Source organism: Gobius niger (genome assembly GCF_951799975.1).
Source record: "Gobius niger genome assembly, chromosome: 18".
Taxonomy (NCBI): Eukaryota; Metazoa; Chordata; class Actinopteri; order Gobiiformes; family Gobiidae; genus Gobius; species Gobius niger.
In genome coordinates, this window is record NC_136869.1 from 10,800,002 (window position 1) to 10,822,517 (window position 22,516).

General features: G+C 39.9%; 1 protein-coding gene across 1 annotated transcript in view; it reads left to right on the top strand.

Annotated features, from left to right (window-relative positions):
* Positions 1-2,043: 2,043 nt before the first annotated feature.
* Positions 2,044-22,516, top strand: part of abca4a (ATP-binding cassette, sub-family A (ABC1), member 4a) — a gene marked incomplete at its 3' end in the record, with an annotated part of 35,316 nt that continues 14,843 nt past the window's right edge. The window contains exons 1-16 of the mRNA XM_079576332.1: positions 2,044-2,067; positions 2,470-2,585; positions 3,056-3,149; positions 3,275-3,416; positions 3,768-3,907; positions 6,201-6,328; positions 6,701-6,898; positions 10,653-10,742; positions 11,163-11,397; positions 11,528-11,667; positions 14,745-14,861; positions 16,197-16,394; positions 18,466-18,671; positions 19,022-19,198; positions 20,598-20,820; positions 22,013-22,234. Coding sequence (XP_079432458.1) covers positions 2,520-2,585; positions 3,056-3,149; positions 3,275-3,416; positions 3,768-3,907; positions 6,201-6,328; positions 6,701-6,898; positions 10,653-10,742; positions 11,163-11,397; positions 11,528-11,667; positions 14,745-14,861; positions 16,197-16,394; positions 18,466-18,671; positions 19,022-19,198; positions 20,598-20,820; positions 22,013-22,234 — 2,376 coding nt within the window. The 5' untranslated portion in view covers positions 2,044-2,067; positions 2,470-2,519. The remainder of the gene's footprint in view (positions 2,068-2,469; positions 2,586-3,055; positions 3,150-3,274; positions 3,417-3,767; positions 3,908-6,200; positions 6,329-6,700; positions 6,899-10,652; positions 10,743-11,162; positions 11,398-11,527; positions 11,668-14,744; positions 14,862-16,196; positions 16,395-18,465; positions 18,672-19,021; positions 19,199-20,597; positions 20,821-22,012; positions 22,235-22,516) is intronic.

Below are 22,516 nucleotides of genomic sequence, written 5' to 3' on the forward strand. Positions count from 1 at the left end.
TTTCGTTTTTATAACAAAAACCTTACAGACCTATGTAAGTATCATCAAAAGCATAATTTAATGTCTTTTTTTTTTTTTAAGTTTGGCCAAATGTTGAAAAATGTCTATGTAAAAAAGCAGGTACATGAAAATACACACCCTTTTGTAACTTATTAAAAAAGACTTTGACAATTTCTGACCCAAAGTGTTTTCATTTTCTACTGCTGATATAATAGGGCTGATTGATATTGACAAAAAATAATATCTCAATATTTTTGGGGACTTTCTTGATAATGATAAAGATGAAGTGGTATGTTTGAAAAAATCAGAAATATGCAAAAATATGCTGCAAACATCTTAATTAACATTACTTTGTTGCTCAAAAAGAGAATTGCCCTGAACATATTGATATATTGTCTTGTACTCCTCTTATTTACATTTTTATTTCCCTCATTTCTTGACATTGGAGATTGACTCAATATTGTAAATTTGTATGGCCTATCTTCCAAACAGCTATTTCGATATGATCTTGGAGCCGATGTATTGCCCACCTTTAACTGCTGATATCAATTTTATTATGTCTACGACTAGATTACGTTATAGTCTTGAATATGACTACTTTACTCATTTACAGTTATGCATTGTATTCATTCTTCACTCCCTCTCCCACGTAGAGGTGGGTAGTAGATGAAGAAACTACTCATTAGTTGTGAAGCTTCAGCACAAATTCAACCTTGAAGACGTACTTGCAGCCTTCATTCATCGCCTCATCAACGGCAACATTCACTAATCGTCCAATCACGGCCCCAGCTCAAGCCGCACTTTCATCGTCAGCCAATCATCGTAGCTGCTTATTCCTGCTTCAGCCATTCATCGGCGAGGGTCCCTTCTTCAGCCCCCCGGCCATTTCCCAGCTGCGCTGTGACCCTCCTCCGCCCCTCCCCTGCCTGGCCTCTCCTCAGGCCTGCTTATCGGGTTGACCGGCCGCCCCGGGTCTCTAATGCAGTCTGTCTCTGTGAGTCTCTTCAGGTTGAAATATCATACAGTACTTTTTACTCCTACTTGAGTAATGAAGTATGAAGAATCTTTACACAAAAATGTAACTCCAAGTGTTCCCTTTATTTTATATAAATAAAGGGAACACTCGGAAGATACATTGTGTTCAAGTGTTCCCTTAATTTTTTGAGCAGTATAGATTTCAATACATTTCCATTCTATTTTATAAGGAAATATTAGGAACCCCCGCTTTAACCGAGCAGTTTGGCTTTACCCAAATCTAAAAGCTTCTTGAAAAAACCAGTGACAAAATAGCAACAAAAATGACACGAAAACGCAACTAAAGAATAACAGTAAAGTGACAAAAAAGTGATGAAAAAGTGATGTAAATGTGACAAAAAAGGAACAAAAACAAGAGAAACAAAAAAGTGGCAACAAAGTGACAAAAAAGCAATTAAAAGGAATGTCAAAAAAATGACTACAACGCGACAGAAACGCAAGGAAAAAGATCAGTTTAAATGAGTTTTGTAGGTCTTTACTTTGGCCTATAGGCTGCAAGCTTTTAGATTGGAGTAAAGCTGAAGTGGAGAAAATGCACTTGGTTAAGGCGGGGGGTGAAGTGGTTAGTACGTGTTCTGTTTCTCATAATTTATGTCACGACTGAAACTAGACCTTTCACGCTTAAACAGATACTCACAGTACTCAAGTAACATTTTCTCCAAGTACTTTTTACTCTTACTTGAGTATTTATTCTGGCTACTTAATCATGCAAATGACTTTTTTTCCAGTCACGTTTTTTGATAAAGTAGATCAACTTATTGCACAGAATTTTCTGCTCTGATAGTATTAATAACTGTACAGTGCCAGGCAAGGCAGCTGCTTAGGTCATGTAGGTCTCAACAAAATGGATGAGAGGTGTTAGGAGACTGCCTGCACCGAGAAAGAAGATTAAATCAATCTGCTTAACTATTCACAAGGTCTGGCTATTCACTACATGCTTTGTGTTAGCTGGCTGCAACTGAGGCACAGAAATGAGGACGTTTACTGAAGAAATGCGCGCGGAGGGATCTAGGACACACCTGTTCCTCTGAGGTGAGCAATTACCTCACACATGATGGCAACATAATAGCGCCTACTTTTAGTTATGGGGAGGCTAGTCTTTAGCATTTTTGGTTAACTGAGTAATAAAGCTATGCAAATCTGGTAAATGGATATTGTTAGCTAGCTATTGCAAACAGAGACATAGGCTACAGACACTTGTATTTACACATTTCTAAATGCGGTACGAACAAACCTTAAAATAGTGCAGCATTGGCCATGTAAAGTTTCTTGAGCTCATTAGGCCATTGCTATCTTTACTCTCTGAATAGTAACCTTCTTTTGACGTGTGCGCTAAAGCTAAAGCCATGGCAGAACAATTTAGCTCTCCCTACACCAAAAGCTACTGTTTATGTCCTGCAATATATCGCATGTAAATAGGCGCGTGTTGAATAGGTTGTTCCCGGGAGATCCCTGCCCCAGCGGCCGGGGTGAAGAGGGCAGCCATGGGGGCAGGAGGGCAGCTCTGGCTCCTGCTGTGGAAGAACTGGACCGTGCGCAGGAGACAGAGGGTAAAAGCTATCAATATTCACCCAGTTAATGCATTTTTACCTCACAAAGCCAACCACAAATGGGAAAATGCATTTTGACAGTTTATTCAGTTTTGTGATGCAAAGTTTAAAGCTGCATTATGCAACTTTTAATGTGGAAGAAAAAGTTAATATTTGTAGTGACCCAGCGGCTGTAGGAGTGGTCAGCATGGTGCCTTTATTTTCCATCACAGTGGTCTCTATGAAGCTCCAGGATCAATTGTTTTGTAGGTTTTATGGTGAGTAGGGAAAACCTTCCAAACAATTGATCCCGGAGCGTCCCAGATACCACTGTGATGGAAAGTAAAGGCACCATGCTGACCACTCATACAGCCGCTGGGTCACTCTAAGTTAATATAAAATATGCACACATATCACCTTTTTTTGCTTTGCCTCAAAAGTTGCGTAATGCAGCTTTAAGTTTTGTAACATGGTGCCCAATTTCCACACAGGTGCGATTCGTAATGGAGATCCTGTGGCCTGTAATTCTGTTCATGGGACTAGTTTGGCTCAGAAGGGTGAATCCTCTTTACCGTCAACATGAATGTAAGTAAAGCCAGACTTTACAGGAACAGCGCTTTGTCCTTATGTGACCCTTTCCCAAAATGTTGTTGAATACCTTTGGTTGTCCAACACTGATAGCTGACACTTCTGTATGTTCTGTACTTTAGGCCACTTCCCAAACAAAGCCATGCCGTCCACCGGGGTCCTGCCGTGGATCCAGGGGATCTTCTGCAACGCCAACAATCCGTGTTTTCAGTTCCCCACCCGCGGAGAGTCGCCCGGCCTGGTGTCCAACTACAACAACTCCATGTAAACAACCCCATTGTGCTTGCACTGTTGTCCCGGGATGCAAATGTACAAATGTGGCGCTATTTAAACCATTAGGATGCAGTGTTCAAAAATTGGGTCTGATAATTTAGAACCTTTACGATGCAGAAGCACAAATGGAAACCAGATTTTTTGTTATGGTAAGATGGAGATGAAAGTAATTGGGAAAGAAACTGCAATCATTTCATCCCTAATTTTGTGGACCTTTCTGTTATCATGTTGATCGTATGGGTTTCCAATCAGCCCCTACAACCCAATTACATACAGGGTTATCCTCCAACAAGGTAGTCCTGACCAGTGTTTTTTTCTAAATACATTTTTATGGCCCCTCAGCCTGGCCCGGATGTACTCGGACGCCCAGGAGCTGCTCTTCGCTGACCCCGAGTTCCAGCGGCTCGGACAGCTGTGGAGGGAAATGAGCACCATGAGTAACTTCATGGACACTCTGCGCACACATCCGGAGCACGTGGCAGGTCAGCGGATTGAAAACCTCAGCTACAGCATTGTCTTTGAAACAGATGAGCTTTTAAGTCGTGCCCGTTTGTGCACTTTTGCCAAGTTTTTCTTTGGGCTGTAACAAATAAGTAATAATTGGGTTATGTTTTGCGCTACATCATTCTACTACATTATCCAACTTGCCTGAAAACATTCACTTCATAAGAACATGCTTTGTTCTCTCATTTTACCGATCTGTCTGGATCTTTGTCTGCCCAACCAGATTACGTCACCTGGGTTTTAGAAAGACTCGTCGTAACCTAAGCTCCTTACTCTGGCCACTCTGTTGTTTATTTAGCAGTAAAACGGTTCTCACGCTCCATAGCTCTGTTCTTTTCCCCAGGCAGCAAGAAACTACAGAACCTGTTTTCCCTGTTTTTTCACGTAAATATTTATTCGTATTAATAGTAAAATGAATTGGATGGCTCTTAATGGTGTCCCTTGGTGCATTCCAATCTGTGAATGATTAGTGCAGCCACTCAATTGGGCAAACAGGGTTAACTGGAAAATTTCCGGCTGCATTCCCCAGTCCTGAGAGAACAGATAATATGATTTTTAAAAAAAGGGTGTAACATGATTAAATACTATTCTATTACCTTTTAGTGAAATTTTCCACAGATGCCAAAATTGATGGCTTGATTTTCTCAATTGCCTTATATCTTATGCATAGACAGTTTATAGTTACCTAAAATTTCTTACCTAATGTTCTCAATTTGCCTGTGCAATGAACCTACACCAAAGTTTATTGTTATACTGATATTCATAATGCTATTAAATGGATGGATAACAGAGCAAGATGAGCAACTTACTAATCATTTGTGCACCAAAATGTAACTTTTAGCTTATTTTCCTCTCTGTTTGCACCCCCTCAGTGTTCTTGAGACATAATTAATGATTTGTTCCATTGTGAGTCAATAAAGGCTTATCTTATCTTAAACTATTTCAACACATTAAAAAATGCTTTTGAAGCTGGTTACCGTAAAACCCCCGGATAAGCCTGGGGTGTATAATATACAGTGAAGGGCACATACGTTATGAAACCAGCTGCATTAACAGGACTCACAAAGCAAACGCCATGTGAGTATGTCAAAATGCGTCATAGTTTCCAGTGGCAAGTCCATGCACGAAGGAGACTGCCAGGCAAAGTGCTTGTATGGCGTTTATCCAGGTATAAAGCCCAGATAACAGCTCCCATTGGCAACAACGGAGCAACAGACAGGCAGACAATAGAAGAAAGCTTAAAACAGTCACAGTGACAGGAAACTACAAAAAGGGCCGTAGATTTATTAAGACACAATGTGTTAAACAGTCTGTAGAAGCCCATCCTTCCTGGAGCTGCAAGACAATAAAATCACCTTCCAACAAGTACAAGTACTGTTTTTTTGTTTTTTCCTGGAAAATCCACCAATGATGAAATGGCCCATTTAGTGATCAGGCCCATGCTCTCATTGTACTATGCCAAAACTATGGAAATAGTACTACAAGTCGGTTGGCAGTTCAATCCCAGCTTTCACCAAAATACAGTTTGTTGACACTTGTATTATTACATAAGGCTTATTATAGTTTATTTTTGTTTATTCCAATTAGGGGCTGGTGATATGTAAAACATTAATAACATTATATAGAGAAACACTGACACGATATGGCAAAGTCTTCAAATTAGCTGATTGTCACAGGAATCAGATCATGATTGAAATATAAGCGTCATATCGCCCAGCTGTAACTCCAACCCAGGTCTGTGCTAAGCCACACAAACTTTATGATAAATGGTCTCTTATAGCACTTTTTTTTATCTTAATCAGGCTTTACAGGAAAGGAACCTGTCCCGTTCACAGACACTGAAGGCAAGGTGGGTGAAGTGTCTTGCCCAAGGACACAGTGACAGTGTGCATTTTCAGGAGCTGGGATTCGAACTCCTGACCTTCTGATCATGAGACGAGCCGCTCTACCAACTGCTCTACTGTCACCCATATATCATAAATAAATCGTCTGCATTTGACGTGTTTTTAAGCCTGTGGGTCAAGGTCAGAGGTCAGCTACAATGGACCCATCTCCAGATCTTTTTTTTTTTCATTTTAAGTTTACACCCAGTTTAGACACCATTTAGTTGGATTTAAGCCTATTCTCTTTATCTTGTTTAGTCCTGATTTGTTCTAGGCCTGATTGTATTTGGAAGGTCAAATATTTCATGAGGTGCTTGCTTTAACACGTTTTGAGAACCTCTGGATGTATCATTTCATGTTTTTATCTGCATTTGTCTTTATCTCTCAGGCAGAGGAGTGAAGGTGGAGAGCATACTGAAAGATGACGAGATGTTGACATCATTTCTGTTGAGAGACATCCCTCTGACGCAGGCCGTGGTGAACCATCTGGTCACTGCTGAGATCAGGCCCGAGCAGGTACACTGAAACTGCACACAGACGTGATCCATACAAAGAGCTCTTCTGTGCCAATAACGGCTTCAGCGTTATGTATTCCAACTATGCTCGAAATGTAAAGTCAATGAGTGAGTGCATGTCAAGAAGATATATGCTATATGGTAACAGTTAGCTTTAAGGCGGAGTTTGTGCTTCCCTGTCTTCGTTATAGAGGGTATGGAAGTAATGTTATAGCAGATTGTGGATTGTTATTGGTTTTGACTCTCTTCTTGATTTTGACTCTCTTTTTTACAATGAAAATTAGTACATGCCCTCTACATACCCACCACATTGACTTTATATATAGCCCTGCACAGTATATTCTAAATATTGTATATTCTGTCTACTTTCCAGTTTGCTTTCGGAGTTCCCGCCCTCCATCTAAAGGACATCGCGTGCAGTCTTAATCTTTTGGAGCGATTTCTCGTGTTCTCGAGTCGCAGAGGCCTCTACGCTGTTCGCAACGCCATGTGCATCCTCACCCCACAGCGACTGCAGATCATAGAGGACAAGTTTTACGCCAACGTGGACTTCTTTAAAGTCTTCAAGCTGGTCAGTACAACACTCTCAGCACACAGACAGATAGAATTGAACTATTTCTAATTGAGATAGTATTAAGATATTAAGACTCGTTATTGCGACATATGTGGCAGCCATCTTGGAATAGTCTGATTAGCCAAACTCTAATGGAAATTACAGTGAAGGAATATTATTTCAAACGCAGGGAAGTATAGCTGTCTGTGTCAGGACACATTTTCACTGAAATATGAACATTCATATTTATTAACACAGAACTGGGCTTTGATCTTTACATAATTACATAATCATTGCATGTCAACACACTGATTGAATCCATCCATTATTGACTAATACACACCACATAGGAAAAATTATGACTTTTTGGAGCTTTAAATTGAAGAAAAACACACATTCAGTTAATATGAAAGCTATATAAAAGTCAAATTAATAAAGTAAATTAAAAGAAAATCACTAAAACAAGTCTCTTGTTTGATGATGATGACATGAGTTCATGAGGAGAATAGACAATCATTACATGGCTGCACATTATTTCCATTGGATTACCATGGCAACATCCTGTCTACAGTTTTATTATAGACCTGTGGAAGTCGTACTGTATGTAGAAGCAGTAGCTAGTAGTTGCAGTTGGCGGCAGAACAAATGCAGATCATTCAGTTAGTCAAATCTCATTTCTGGCTGAGATTTAGAGATTCCTGGAAGTATCACTGAGCCATTATTACCATAGTTATTGAGGCTGTAGTTGCACCACTGCCCTGTTGTTGTTTTTTTCATTCTTGCAAGAAATATTTTTAGCTCAGACTTGAAGTTCTAAGCCAATCTGAGTTGAGTGTGGGTAAATGTAAATGGGCAGCATGTGGTCTGATGATGAAAACAGATATAGCGTAAGCCAAATTTCCTTTTGTGCAACTTCTATTTTTACTCATGAGTGGTTCAGATTGAATCACGTACAAAAGGTAGCAACCAAAAACTCACAGTAAGATAAGTCAGAATAATTGCAAATGAAACATAACAACCATATGGCATTTTAGATCATATTTATTGTCTGTTTTAGGACATTTGCTTTGTGCCCTGGCTGCAGCTCAGGTCTGATGTCATGTCAAGGACTTGTCAACTGATTCCCTCTATATCAAAACTGAACTCGCTGCGACAGGCCTGTTTGCCAGGCCAAAAGACACATAAAAACTGGCAGCAGCTGTGAGTGGCTTGTGACTCACGTGAGACCAATGTTAAACTATAAAAACAACTGTTAACAAGGAGTGCTTAGATAAACACAACATTTAAGTGCGTTTTATTATTATTAGCGAAAAATAATAATTTCGTAACATGGCATTCATTTTGTTGTAGATTCAGATCAGTGTTTTCAACCAGGAGTATAATGATGGATTCTAGGGGCTGTCTAATCTCACGTCCCCATATATCAACGTTTAGTTTAGTTTAGTTACATTGTTTTACCTTTTCGATATAAAAGTCTTAGCTGCATTGACTTAGATCTTAAAGTTTGAGTCCCATCTGGACTGTGTATTTTCCCAATAACGCCTTATAATAACACTTTAATTATTGTAGATTCAAACATGCATGCATACTTATTACTTATTGCAATATGAATGCAGAAAGTTGTAAACTGTATGAAAACACCTTTCCCTTTATAAAACAGGAACATATCTATCAATAGAGAATACAATTTTACTTTACTGTCTGTTCAGAAGAGCAGAAATTTGTTTTTAAACACGGCTCATTAAGACTCATTCAGTAATTAGAATTGATCTACCTAAGGTTCTTGTCTAACGGCTGGTAACATTACTGAAAGTTAGGCATAAGTGACAGTGAACTTGTGAAACAGCGGCTTTACTCGCGCAAACAGACGTGCCCTCTTTCTGTAATTAGCTTAGCGCAGACTCACTCCTTCAGTAATGACATGGTAAATACAGGCTACTGTGCTCCTCCTGCCCTTTGGATCAGCCTCACCGAGACACAATGAAATGGAAATCGGCCAAAAGAGTGTCTAGTATTTTCCGTTTTGGCTGTATCTGGTTGAAATCAGTTTATATTTAAACTGTGTTATTGTGTGCACAGCTTAGAAATAAAGGATGTTGTGCCAAAACAGCAAAGTTTTTTTATAGGTGCAAATTGGTGAACAATTGCTACTAAATCCCCCACATTTCCATTCAATTACTCTTTCTTTACAGGCAAAATTAACCAGTTAATCAATGACTGGAAAGGGGAAGCGCTCCTTAAAAAGAGGTCCAGTAGGTCTCTCTTTATGCATGTTATTGATTGAAATCCATTTTATTTCTTAAAGTCGGGGTGTCTCAATCACCTTACTCATAAACCTTGTGGACTTTTTCATAGAAGAAGCCCCTGCATCTTTCCCACATATACGTAAGGAAGTCCAAAGGAAGGATGTCTTTCCCTGTCCTTCTCTCCCTCGGCCTTGCTCTGTTTCCTGGACCTTTACCCCATTGTGTTTGCGGTCAATGGAAGATCTCTGAGTAAACCAGCAGATCCTCAGGAGAAAGCACCACTCAGCAGATAAAGTTTCCCGCTGTTGGGACAAACACTGAGTATTTGAATGGAGGGATTCAGTCATTTCCTTCCAACCGTCCAACTAAACAAACATGCATACAGTGGATACAGTACAATCTGCTCAAATTAGACCGAGGGGTGTTCAAACCACAGCCCGGGGATCAAGTTCTTCGGCATGGGTAAATACTTTTTACTGCAAGTTTCAATATGGTATACCGCCATATTGAAATGCTGACCCTGACCCACTAATGAGTGAAAGTGTGACAGAGTGTGACACAGCCTTGCATATCTTTGGTCATGTACTTAATTGTTCATTTATCTCTTTTCTTCCCCTTCACTTTTTATCATAATTAGCTGATTTAACTTAAGTCTGTTTTTCATAATATGTTTACTTTACTTTGTTGGTGCGAACATGACAGTGTATGTTGAGCTACTTGCACCTTTTTTCTCACTGTAATTCTTTATTGCAAATGACAAATAAGCTTAATCCAAATCAAAGTAGACAAGAATAAACAATGCTCTGAATTATAATGAATAAATGTTTTCTACAATGGGTTCATGGAAAGCTATAGGACACCACCCACTGCCCCCGTCTATCCCGATCTTTTTTAAATATACTGCATGACCAAAAAAAAATCACCAGCTGGATTCAACTAACTGTTGGTCAGGTCTAGCTTCAGCAACACTATGTGCCCAAAGAATGAGATCACCTGAACATCCTGAATGACCAGGTTCTTCTTCCCTGAGGGCACGGTCATATTCCAAGATGACAATGCCAGGATTCATCAGGCTCTTATTGTGAAAAAGTGGCTCAGGGAGCATGAGACACCTGGATTGGCCATCACAGAGTCCACATCTCCTAACCTCATTGAGAGTCTTTGGAATGTGCTTGAGAAGGCTTTGCACAGTGCTCACACTCAATACACTCTTGGTGAAAAATGAAGGCAACACTGGATCTTTTGACTTTGCAAAAGCCACAGTTTTTTGTGGCAACTTTCTTTTGGTCAGGCATTGTGTAAGTCTCATTGTTTTGTTTGACAGTGTGGAGACTTTTTTCTTTCAAGTAACAGACATTTAGCATACAGGGAAGTCCTGTGCAGATAAGCATATACTTTTGCTTTAAGAATTTGTCTTTTCTTTGGTCTCTCGTTAGTCGAAATCAAGTTGTCCTCTGCCTCTTTAAACACAGACAAAAACAACACATTATTTCTCCCTATGAATGAACATGATTTGTCTTTCTCAGCTCCCCCGGGTGCTGGACAACCACTCCAGCGGCATAGACATTCGCGTGTGGGTGCGTGTCATCTCCGCCGTCTCAGAAAAACTGCGAGAGGTGAGTGTGGCCGGTCGCAGCCTCATTCAGAAGTTCACCTCCCACTATTTTTAGACGCTCAGGAAACAGTTGCTTCCTCTCTCCTGGGTTTTTTACGTAAACACAGACAGTGGGGGCATGTTTGGTGCGTATGAGGAAGGCTAAATCCAGAGCTGCCTTCTGTGGCGTGCAAAACAGATACATCAACATTATGAGATCAAATGGAGACAACACCAGGGCTAAAATAAACAAGTGAAATCTTCAGATAGGATCACATGGAAATGACTAATGGCTAATCACTCAAATGCGGTTTTCAGAAGGGGATTTGGTCTTCCTGGATACCCTTTATTTTGGTCTACACACAAGTTATGTGGAAATGAAGTAGGAATGTAGGAATAAACTGCTATGATCGTACAAGTTTGTCAACCTTTGTCCCGGCAGTTTTCCCAGAGGAACAGTGGCCAGGAGCTGCTGCAGGTTCTGACTCCTCTCTTCCAAAGCGACCTTTCCTTCAGAGAGGTGATGTCCGCGGCCTCCAGTCTGATCTGCGGATACACGGAGGGCGCCTTCTCCAGGGTCACCTCCTTCAACTGGTACGAAGACAACAACTACAAGGCCTTTCTGGGCATCAGCAGCCGCAGTGCCCGCGGAGAGTACAGCTATGACAACAGCACGAGTGAGATGATAGCCTATAGTTTCATTTTTGTCTGAAATATATTTAACTAACTCTAAACTCTTGGCTTTAAATCTGTTATTGTCATCTTGAATGATCTGGTGCACTTCATCTTCTCCTATCTTCCTTCCAGCTCCTTTCTGCAATGACATGATGCGAGAACTAGAGTCAAATCCCGCTACAAGGATCGTGTGGAACTCAGTGAAGCCGATGCTGATGGGACAGATCCTCTATGCACCGGACTCACCGGCCACGAGGAAGATCATAAAGAATGTAAGTCTCTATCAGTGTCAATGTAAGTATTAGCCATCGATGGATAAAGTAACATAAAATAACTCAAATGTTAGTGGTCTAGTACTTTTAGTTTTAGTGAGAGGAGGGCATACGAAGCAAACAACAAATTAGAACACATTTTCAGTAAACTCTTTTTACTTCTTAATATCTTGGATTGTCATTTCAGTAATCTATCTAAAACAGTTCAGCTTTACCCAAATTTACAAAACTCATCTAAACGGATAAATTTCCTCGCATTGTTGCCACAATGCTTGTGTCACTTTTTTGTTGTGTCTTTGTCACTCACTGTTGTCACTTTTTCATCACTTTTTTGTCACTTTTCTCCTACTCTTTTATGGCTTTTTTCGCCGCATTTTTGCTACTGTTTTTGTGGCATTTTGTCTCACTTGTTTTTCACTTTTTTGTCACGTTGTTGCATTTTCATCCTCAATTTCGTCAGATTTTTGTTGCTATTTTGACACTTTTGTCAAGAAGCTTTTAGATTTTGGTAAAGCTAAACAGGAGAAAATTTAGGGGTTAAGAGGTTAATTAGCACCTATTTAACTTTGCTATGGTCCTGTGTAGTATTTTGAAGTTTTATGTATATTCACAATTTGATGGAAAAAACTAAGTTAAAGTAAGATTGAGGACAGTTATCAAATATCCCATTTTTTCTCCAACTGTGTGGTCCTGAATGGTGAAAAATCCATTTCTCTATTGTACTCAGTGTCACCACCGCGCTTGAATCAGCTGACACACTTCAACACATTTTGTCCTAAAAAGAGGATCGTCTTTCCTCACGCCATGTCCAGCCCTTTTGTGAGTGGATGTCGATCCGTGCCTCTCAATGCCCTATAGGGGATAGATGGTCATGGGTGGCTAAGCTGCAATGGAGGCGCACAAGCTGATCGGCTGTAGCGACTAGGGCACAGTCCAGTGGCGCCATAGCTTTCCACTGTTATGTAAGCAGTGGTGACTGTTCTGAAAGACGGACGCACAAAGAGACGTACACACTCAAGTTTCCTCTTTAACGACCTTTAATGCCCTCTTTGTTTTGCTCTTGCTTAGATTTGTGGAAGAGATTGGGATCTTAATTGCACCAAGGAAGTAATGACGGAGAGAGGTTAATCTGTTACTCTAAAAGATTGTAAACATATCCTTTAAAAGGCCCTTGTTTTCCGCAGTGTAGAGTGAATACCTTTAGCTACGTATGCAATGCTTTTAATGCAGCACAGCCTACCACTGCTTGTTATCACGTACTTTTAAACACAGATGTATGTTTTACTGGCCCTTGAGCCTTTAATGGTGCTGAGAAAAAAGGATGAGAGAAGTTGTGTAAGAAATTTGCTGAAAATCTAATTCAGAACATCCGACAGAAATCCTTACTGATAGGCCTTTTTCCATGCCGGTAAGAACAACAGTCCTGGGTTAGTTTTAACGCAGAAAGTCTTTCGGACTTCCCACTGCAGATCTGTCCATGTCGCTGTGTCAAAAGAAGAAAGCAAATGTAAACATGTTCTTAATGTGGTATTATAATATGATATAATATGCATTCATAAGAGAAAATAACGTACCCACATAACCCACGCATAGCAAAGACACAAGAATTTTTCACCACTAAAACACCTTTAATTAAATCCTTGAGTTTGTCTTAATGGGATTGTTTTGCTTCTGCCACAGTTTGGCGCAAAGGAAGATATGTTTGTAGGACGTTGCATAACTTAAGAATCATTACAAAATACCTGTAAACGTTCTCTGTACTGGCCCTGATAATGATCTCGATTTGTAAACATCCAACAAAACCAAACAGCGTTAAATGAATTGTGCCAAAATCAGGGCATGTCATTACAAAGCAATTAAATAGATTAAAATCAGAATTAAATCGAACATTATTGGGAAATAATGGTATTGCTTAACAATTTTACTGCATACTTCATAAGGTCTAAAACACGATCAACTACAAAAGTCGCCGATTGTATTGCATTTTTGAATATCAAAAGCTGTCCTCATTCTTCTTTTGATGGAATATTTACAAATTTTAAGAAGAAAAAACACAAAATTTGACTTGCGGTTCGCTGTATAAACCATGCAGACACATTGATGGGTAAATCTGTGTCTAAACAAGTAAATTAACTGAATCCATTCGACAAAATTGCTCTCGTGTCAAGGATTGCCCCCTTCAGCCAATTACCACCAGAAACGCCCCAAAATACCAAAATGTTGTTCTCAGATTTTGCTCGTTCTTAACTATTTCTGGGAACGAGGAAGCTCTCACTTGTGGGAACCTGCCCTGGCCTCGCTGAATGGTCTGGGCCTAGTTTTCACCAACCGCCTCCATTGTCGCCGCGGCCCCATTGTCCTCATTGTCACCCAAAATCAGACACACACAAGAGGAAGGCGTTTAATTGGGTGTACTCCTAGGCCGCTTTCATCCCCCACTGCACAGGCCTGAATACCAAAACAGCCAGTAGTTAACGCAGGTCCCACAAAACACTGTAACCTCCACAACAAGCAAAGTGTGTAGAGTTTTCTTCATCTGTTGATATTATTTTAATCATATTCTTATCTAGTGCTGCATGATATGAGAACCTTTACTCCAGGAATTGTTTAGATATATATTACTCCTATTTATACACCACAATGCACTTCAGTTTGAATTTCTGTCTGGTTTACACACCTCAGAGTAAATGTTTGACAGTTTGGTGCACAGTATTTTGCAGCTGGTTATCAGGACAGGCCCACGGGAACGGCGCCCTGTGTGAGAATGTGCCTGTTGTCTTTGCAAATCCTGTTTTCGGGTGTAATGTGGGAATGGTATGTAGCGGGAGATTATACGTGTGACAGTCTGTGTACTTGACATTGGGAACAAATCCATGTTCAAAGTGAGCGGTTGTGTCACTGTTTCTCTCACACTGACACATCCAGTTGTTCTGGAATAGTGGATTAGGGCCTTTGAATGGATTCTCTGGTGTCTAAATGTTAATGTTTATGGAGCTTAACAAACCGCTCTGATTCCGGAAGTTAATTTGCCGTTCATTTTTGTCCATAGATTGAAATATTGTCCTTATGTGTTGCAGGCAAACACTACATTCGAGGAGCTGGAGAGGCTGAGGGTTTTGGGGAAGGCCTGGGAGGAAGTGGCTCCACAAATCTGGGCTTTCTTCCAAGATGGTGTCCAGGTCAAGATGATCAGGGTATGACTGTTTTGTTTTGATGAAGTGAATCATGTCAGTTGATCTGTGCACAGATAGCTTAGGCACTGTACTGGTGTCTCTCCCCACACTTCACTCGATTACCATAAGGTCGTGTCCAATAAACTGCCTTGAGTGGGAGGAAAAAGTGAGTACGGTGTTTGGAATTTCTTATATTTCTGCCTAAATTGCTCATGAAATTATCTGATCATCTTTATTCAAATCACAAGAATGAGTAAACAGTGTCTGCTTAAACTAATACCACCCAAACATTTACATTTTATCATATTTTTATTTGACATAACACGTAAACATTCACAGGACAGCGAGGAATAAGGGAGTACACTGCAGATTAGACGTGCAAAACGATTAGGATGAATCTGGGACCATTGCTCTTCACAAAACTGCTGCGTGGGTTTAGGTTAGGACTTTGACTTTGACAGAACGCGTATTATATCATTCTGAAACCATTCTTGGTCAGCTTTTGTGCTTTGGGTCATTGTCTTGTTGCAAAAAATTGTCTAATTAGTTCTGAGAGGAGCCTTAGCCACGGGGTGTTCTCACTCATTCCATGCTGTCCTGTGAATGTTTTCATGTTATGGTCAATTGGGTGGTATGAATTCAAGCAGACACTGATTATATGACCAATGTATGCAGAAATGAAAGAAATTCCAAGCAGTGTATACTCACTTTTTCCTCCCACTGTATATGGGTACAAGAAAGTGTCAAATTAACTATAATGAATCGCTCTATATGCTTATGAAAAAGTAAAACTTTCACAACATAGAGACAAGTCATTGTCCACGTAGCTGTTCTGACACCTGTTGCAGCCAGACCACAGAAGAGATTAATTACTTTGTTATTTCAGCCTGTTCTCTTACCCTTAACCTATTTTTATAAAAAGTTTCCTGCTCTGTGAATCTGTCAGAGTTTTCCCTTTTCACTTTATCGTTCTCTTTCATGTTGAGCCTTTTTCCAAATTAAATGAAGACCTGTCCATTTTGGTCTGTGTTTCCAGTATTCATCTTTTACCTTCATGACCTCTGTTTCCCGTCAGTGTCAGCTGCTATTTAACTTTTTGACACTTTCACGTCCCAGTGCTATTTTTATCTTCTTCGGAGATATGATCTTACAGTAGTATCTGTTGATTTGCTCTGTCTACAGCAATGAATTCCTGAAACATAGTTATTTTGCAAAAACTTGGACATGCTCTTTTATTTTTTAGTAAGTTTAGGTTGTCAGGCATCTTTTTAATTATTATATTATCTTCATTATCTCAATAGAAAACAGTTTGAATTTAATGTGTCTAATATATCAGTAACTTTTGTCTTGTTTTAGGACATCATCTGCAACCCTTCAGTCATGGACTTCATTGATAGGAGTTTCGAGGAGGCCCCATTTTCTTCCAAACACATCCTCAACATCCTGTACAACGGCCCGCCAGAGGAGAGGCCCGCAGATGTGCCCAATTTTGACTGGCGGGACGTTTTCAACCTCATTGATAGGATCATTCGAATGCTCAACCAGTATGGGGACGTAAGTATACGTAGCATTGAAGCAGGAATTACGCACGGTTCAGGTGTGGGCGAGTTTTTGGAAAGGTAGAAGCAACCAATCAACCTGGGCATTGAAAGGATGCCCCAGGCCTTAATAAGGTGTGAACGATCTTTGTTGGGATGTTTTAAGTATCTTTTATCACGTTGGACAGCGAGGAATGCAGCCTATTTTTCACACTGCGCCTAAAATGCCAAGTTCAAGGGCAGGCCCATTCATGACATAATCCCCCCTGTTTAAAGGGTTTCAATGCGGTGGTTGTGTAACGTTTGTGGGCTCAAAACAGCTCCAAATGTGAAGTAGATTTACATAGGCACTTAACTCGGCTATTTCCAAAAAAATAAGGGAATATTTGAAAGCAACAAGATGTCAGCTTTTTCAGTTTGCCAAAGGGACTTCTATGTAACATTTTAACATTTTAATATACGCTAAAGTCTGCCATTCACGGAAAATAAAGAAGTATTTGATAGAAGGCTTGTACTAAAGAGTTAACGTGATTTGAATGCTTTAATTTATTGTTCATTGAGAGAGGTTAACTTTTTTTAGACTGCAAAATGGACTTATATCCAAGTGAAATAAATATTTAGACAGGTGTTGCCATTCAACCCCCCAAAAAAAAGGAAATACTGTATATGCAGGTAGAATAGTGGCAAAGAAAAAGGGTTGTTTTGTATGTTCTGTTTTGTGTTTATTGAGTGGCTTGGGAGAAGAAGAAAAAAACACATCAACTTTTGAGTCAAAGGGACCTCTTTGCGCAAGTGGCTAAGCGCATTTGAAACAATGTCAAATTCGGGCCCCTCTCCAGCGCTGCCTAATCGGGATGAGAGGCCTATCGCGCTAGGGGGTGACACGGGGGGCACCTGGGGGCATTGATGGGTGGATGGTTGGTTGGGTTTTGTTTTTTTGTCCCACGTTGAAGCTTTACAGCACTTGAGTGTGACAAGTGGAGTGGGAGCGATTGGGCCGATTAGATACAGCTGTCACTCCGTCCACTGTCCTCTGTGGAGCGGCGATAATGAACGTGGGCGCGATGGCTCATGGCTGTGCGCTAGAGGCGTGTGTGTGGCACTCATGGGGAACGTAAAGGGGCAATGATGATGTACACTTTATTTACCAGTCAAATCATGCCTGCAGATTGTGTTACAATAGAATAATATCTTTTGGTACAGTATAACATCCTCAAATCTCAATTGTGTCTTTCTTATTCTTACACTGCTCTGGAGCAACAGGTAAAACATTCAATTCAATTCAATTCAGCTTTATTATCCCCCATGGGGCAATTTAGTTTGCAGCCAGCAGTCACATACAACATACCATCAACACAGTACAAAAAAACACATAATAAAATTAAATGTTACACATGAAATATACTCATTCATTTAAAAGACCAATCGCTCTTGGGATCATGGACTTTTTGAACCTGTTGGTGTTATATTTTGGAACAACGATGCCCAGATGGAAGCAGTAAAAACTCTTGGTACAGGACAAACAGGAGCGGTGACAGGACACAGCCCTGCGGAGATCCGGTTGGCAATAAAAGAACATCCGATTGGACCCCATTCACCCTGACTCGTTTTATAAGCAAACTGTAAAGGGTCCCGCCTGTCCTGCACAGAGTTCATTAAGGCAGTCTTCATCAGTTTTTCAAACAATTTTGTTACAAGGAAAGTGAGTTCTACAGTTCACAAGTCATTCAATATCTTGGGGGGCTTTAATTTATGGGATGGGAACAATTATAGAGTTCTTCCAATGATGAGGGACTACTACTACTACTATGTGCAGCTGCAGTGATAGCTGAAAGATGTATGCGAAGTCAGCTGCACAGCACATTGGCACATTACAATAAATGCAAGTATGTAGCCAAATAGAAATGACAAAATCAATAGAACAAAAGATATGCCTATATTTCTTGACATTATCGTGGTCTGTGGATTGTCATACTTTAGAAATAGTGGTCTCCAAGGCCAGAAAGGGAAAGTTGCAATCTAAAGTGATGTTGTTTTGTCACCATGAATACTTACATGAAATCTCTTGCTTTTCCTCCGTTCTGCAGTGCGTGTTGCTGGATAAATTCGTGGCCATGCCTGATGAAGACACCGTCACTCACAGAGCCCTGGACCTGCTCGAGGAGGGGAAGTTCTGGGCCGGCCTTGTCTTCACAAACATGTTTTCATGGACCAATAACGTCCCGCCACACGTCATGTTCAAGATACGCATGGATATCGATTCAGTGGAGCGCACCAACAAGATCAAAGACAGGTGAGGAAAAAAGTGATATTGCATGTGGCTTAAAGGTGATATGCTTTAGAGCAAAACACAGCTGAAACAAAACATGTGTCCCTTGATCATTTCAGGTATCGCCGCCCATTTTACTAGCTCTGATTATCCAGCAGTAAATCAATATTATGCTGTTGTAGGAAAGGTTTTTTAAAGGTTGCAACTCAGGGTACACGGCCAGCATTTGAAAACCTTTTTCCACAATAAAAATCCTTTAAGACTGACAGCTTCTACAAACAGTAGTCATTATTTCTCCAGTTCAATTTCTCATTATGGAAAAATAAACCGATGCATCATCACTAATTACTGAACTGATTGTGTGTAAATTGCAGGTATTGGGACCCTGGTCCGAGGGCTGACCCGATGGATGACCTCCGTTACGTTTGGGGCGGCTTTGCGTACCTCCAGGATATAATAGAGCATGGCGTTGTAAAGACTCACACGGGAAAGGAGTGGCCGATGGGCATCTACCTCCAGCAGATGCCTTACCCCTGTTATGTAGACGACCTGTGAGTGGCAAGATTTTTGTTGTTGTGATCCTTGAAGAAAGCGTGTTCATTTGTGATAACGCTTTAGAATAGTCAAAGATATTTTGGATTGGATGCAAATTTGCTTAGACATGTTGGCCTGATAATATACAAATTATGACTCCACTTGCAAATCATGCATATTAGTTATAAGTCACAAAGGGCCGCATGCCAGAAAACTGTTAGTGCTTGAGATTAATTTGTCAGTAAGTGCGTATGACAAAAACAGAAATCTTGCCAAATGAATATGCAAATCTCTGCAAATTTGGCTTATCTACTGGGTCAACTCCAGAGGGGAAAATTCAAAGGAGAAAAGTTTGTTCAGTTTTCCATAAATGCTTTCTGCCATTCTGCGTCAAGGGATCTCCAATCTGTGATTTTCCAACTAGCTCCCCAAAGGCTTTCCACATTTCTACTACAGCTCGATGAGTCAAATGTGATGACTATCTTGGCAAAACAACTCATACAGTCATATTTATAGTTGCAGCCTCTCTTTGTGGACCAAATCGGCCTACATTTAGGCAGGGCTGGGTATTGTTAAAAGATGCCAGTCTGGTATCAAAAAAAAAAAAGGTATAGGTTCTACTGGTATTGAACAAATAAAAGTATCGAAAGCAGGCACTGAAAAGAAATTTCCAATCTTTATATTCAAGTTTTGAAACTGGGGAAATTTGGGGGCAAAATTGGGAAAAAAAAGATTTGAAAAAGAAAAAAAAAAGAAAAAAATTGAAAAAAAATCTTGGGGAAATTGGGGGAAAACACATGAAAAATTCGGGGGTAAAGTAGACAAAATATGGGATAAAACGTGAGAAAAAATTTGGAAAAAATTTAGCAAAATTGGGAAAATGTAGGAGCTTTTTTTTTATATGGAAAAGTTTAGAAAAAAGTTGTTAAAAATGGGGGGGGGGGATAAGAAAAACTTTTGTCATTAAAGGAAGTTTCACCTGAAACAAATGATACAAATAATACAAAAATATAAATAATAAATGTAAGGAAAATGAATAAATTATTATTAATAATTGTTATTGATTTGTTTTATGGTTCTATATGACAAATAATTTGGTGTAGGTATAAAAGGTAGAAAAAGTATTGTTCAGGTATATATATTGAAAACCAATTATCGTGTATCGAAAAACAATGTAACAGTACCCAGCCCTACATTTAGGTAAATATTGTAAAGTAAGAAAGGAAAATTAAATAAATGTTCTTTTGCTGTGTTAAAAATCTCATCTTGGCTACTAACTACTAAATCTGATTTTATAAAAGAAGAAAAAAGATTGAAGGGTTAATATTCCTCTGTTTGGCTGTAGTTAGTGTTAATGCCTAGCCTTGAATATTTCTAAATCCACAGGGTAAAACCATGTCCTGTTGACTTGTTTAGGTTCATGCTGACGCTGAATCGCTGCTTCCCGATCTTCATGGTGCTGGCCTGGATCTACTCGGTGTCGATGGTGGTGAAGAGTATCGTTCTGGAGAAGGAGCTGCGTCTGAAGGAGACTCTGAAGGCCATGGGCGTCACCAACAGCGTCATCTGGTCCACATGGTTCATCGACAGCTTCCTCATGATGGGCACCAGCACCGCTCTGCTCACCGCCATTATCATGGTGAGGAACGGTTTCAATGCACTGAAATCCTATATATGTATAATTCTGAACTATCGAATTAAATACTCAAACCATTCCCAGGAAACTATGACTCCAGAGTAACTCGGTGTACCATGTTTTAATCTTCACCCAACCGTTAAATGTAATGCTCCTCTATGACTCATCCTCACCGTGTTTAGTCATGTGCTAATTATCATCGTATCATTGATTTCCTGCCGTATAGTGTGAACATTTATAAATCTTTTACTACGGTGGCTATCACCTGTGTGCATAAACTCAAATCATCAACAAAGGCAGTGTGAGTTACATGACATCATTGTTCTACTGTGAATGAGTTTTCAGGAATGGCCTTGTCAATGATTAACAACTGGCTTGTAAAAGACAATAGCGGGTTCTTATCAAGCTGGGGCGCCCCTAGTGGTCTATATTCAAACACTCGAGTTTGAAATGGAAAATTCAGAGTAATGGGAGCATATTTCAGTCAATATCTGATTTGGAATAGGATTTTGTGGTTTGAATCCTGTTCAGGTTTTACTCCTGCTACAGAGTTTAATCCAACATCATCACTTTATAGAGTTAATAACCAAATAGTTTCAAAGATAATACTTAGAGTTAAAAAAATAAGAAATATACATTTCATAAACATTGCCCATTTGTGAACCGAGAGATAAGCTAAACATGTTCACATAGGTTTTACAGACAACAAACAATTGTCCTGAATATTATGCACACTGTTCCATGTTAAAGTGGTTTATACTTTTACTTTTGTTTCAGTTCTGCCAACTGTCCAATTAGAAAATTAGAGCAGGCTGCATATCTTTATCAGTGTTTCCTAACCAGAGGCACGGGGACCCCCGGGGCAACAGGAGCACATAGTGGGGTGGGGGTACGTGGAATTATCTCAGCAGTGAATTTCTCTATTGTGAGATCAAGTCCTATCTTAAGTTATGTTATCTTACCTTTTTTTAAAGAAAGCAAATCTAAATATACTTTGGCCATAAATCTTTCTTTTGTTTTGTTTTTATAGATTGATGTTTGTGATGATTTTGAACAACAAAAAAGCATAATAATAATTGTCACTGTAATGTATTACCAAAAAATGTAGTGGACTCAGAAAGAGAATGTAATGAAGTGTGGTGTTGTGCCCTCTAGTGGTGAATTAGTGTAACATCACTCTCTTATCTGTCCACAGGGAGGGCGAGTGCTAAACTACAGCAACCCAGTCATCCTCTTCCTCTTTCTGCTCACCTTCACCACAGCGACCATCATGCAGTGCTTCCTCCTCAGTGTGTTCTTTAATCAGGCCAATCTGGCTGCCGCCTGCTGTGGCATCATCTACTTCACCCTGTACCTGCCGCACATCTTCTGTTTCGCCTGGCAGGAGCGCATCACCAAAGACATGAAACTGCTCGTGGTGGGTTATCTTTACCCTGTTTTCAGCATCTGTCATGATGCCCAGAAAACAGGAATCGATAGCCTTTAGTCAATAAATATGCCGTTATGTTTTAATTCCCTAAATACACTTAACAACATTATTGAATTGCTTTCCGATTCAAAGAAAGCACAAATTGTTTTTGGTTGGTACTGAGAAAACACATGATGAGGGCAAAGGTCTGAGAGATCATGGCAAAAATTAAATCATGATTTTAAAACAATCCAGTACAGATTATGGCTTATAAAAGTAAATAAACATGGC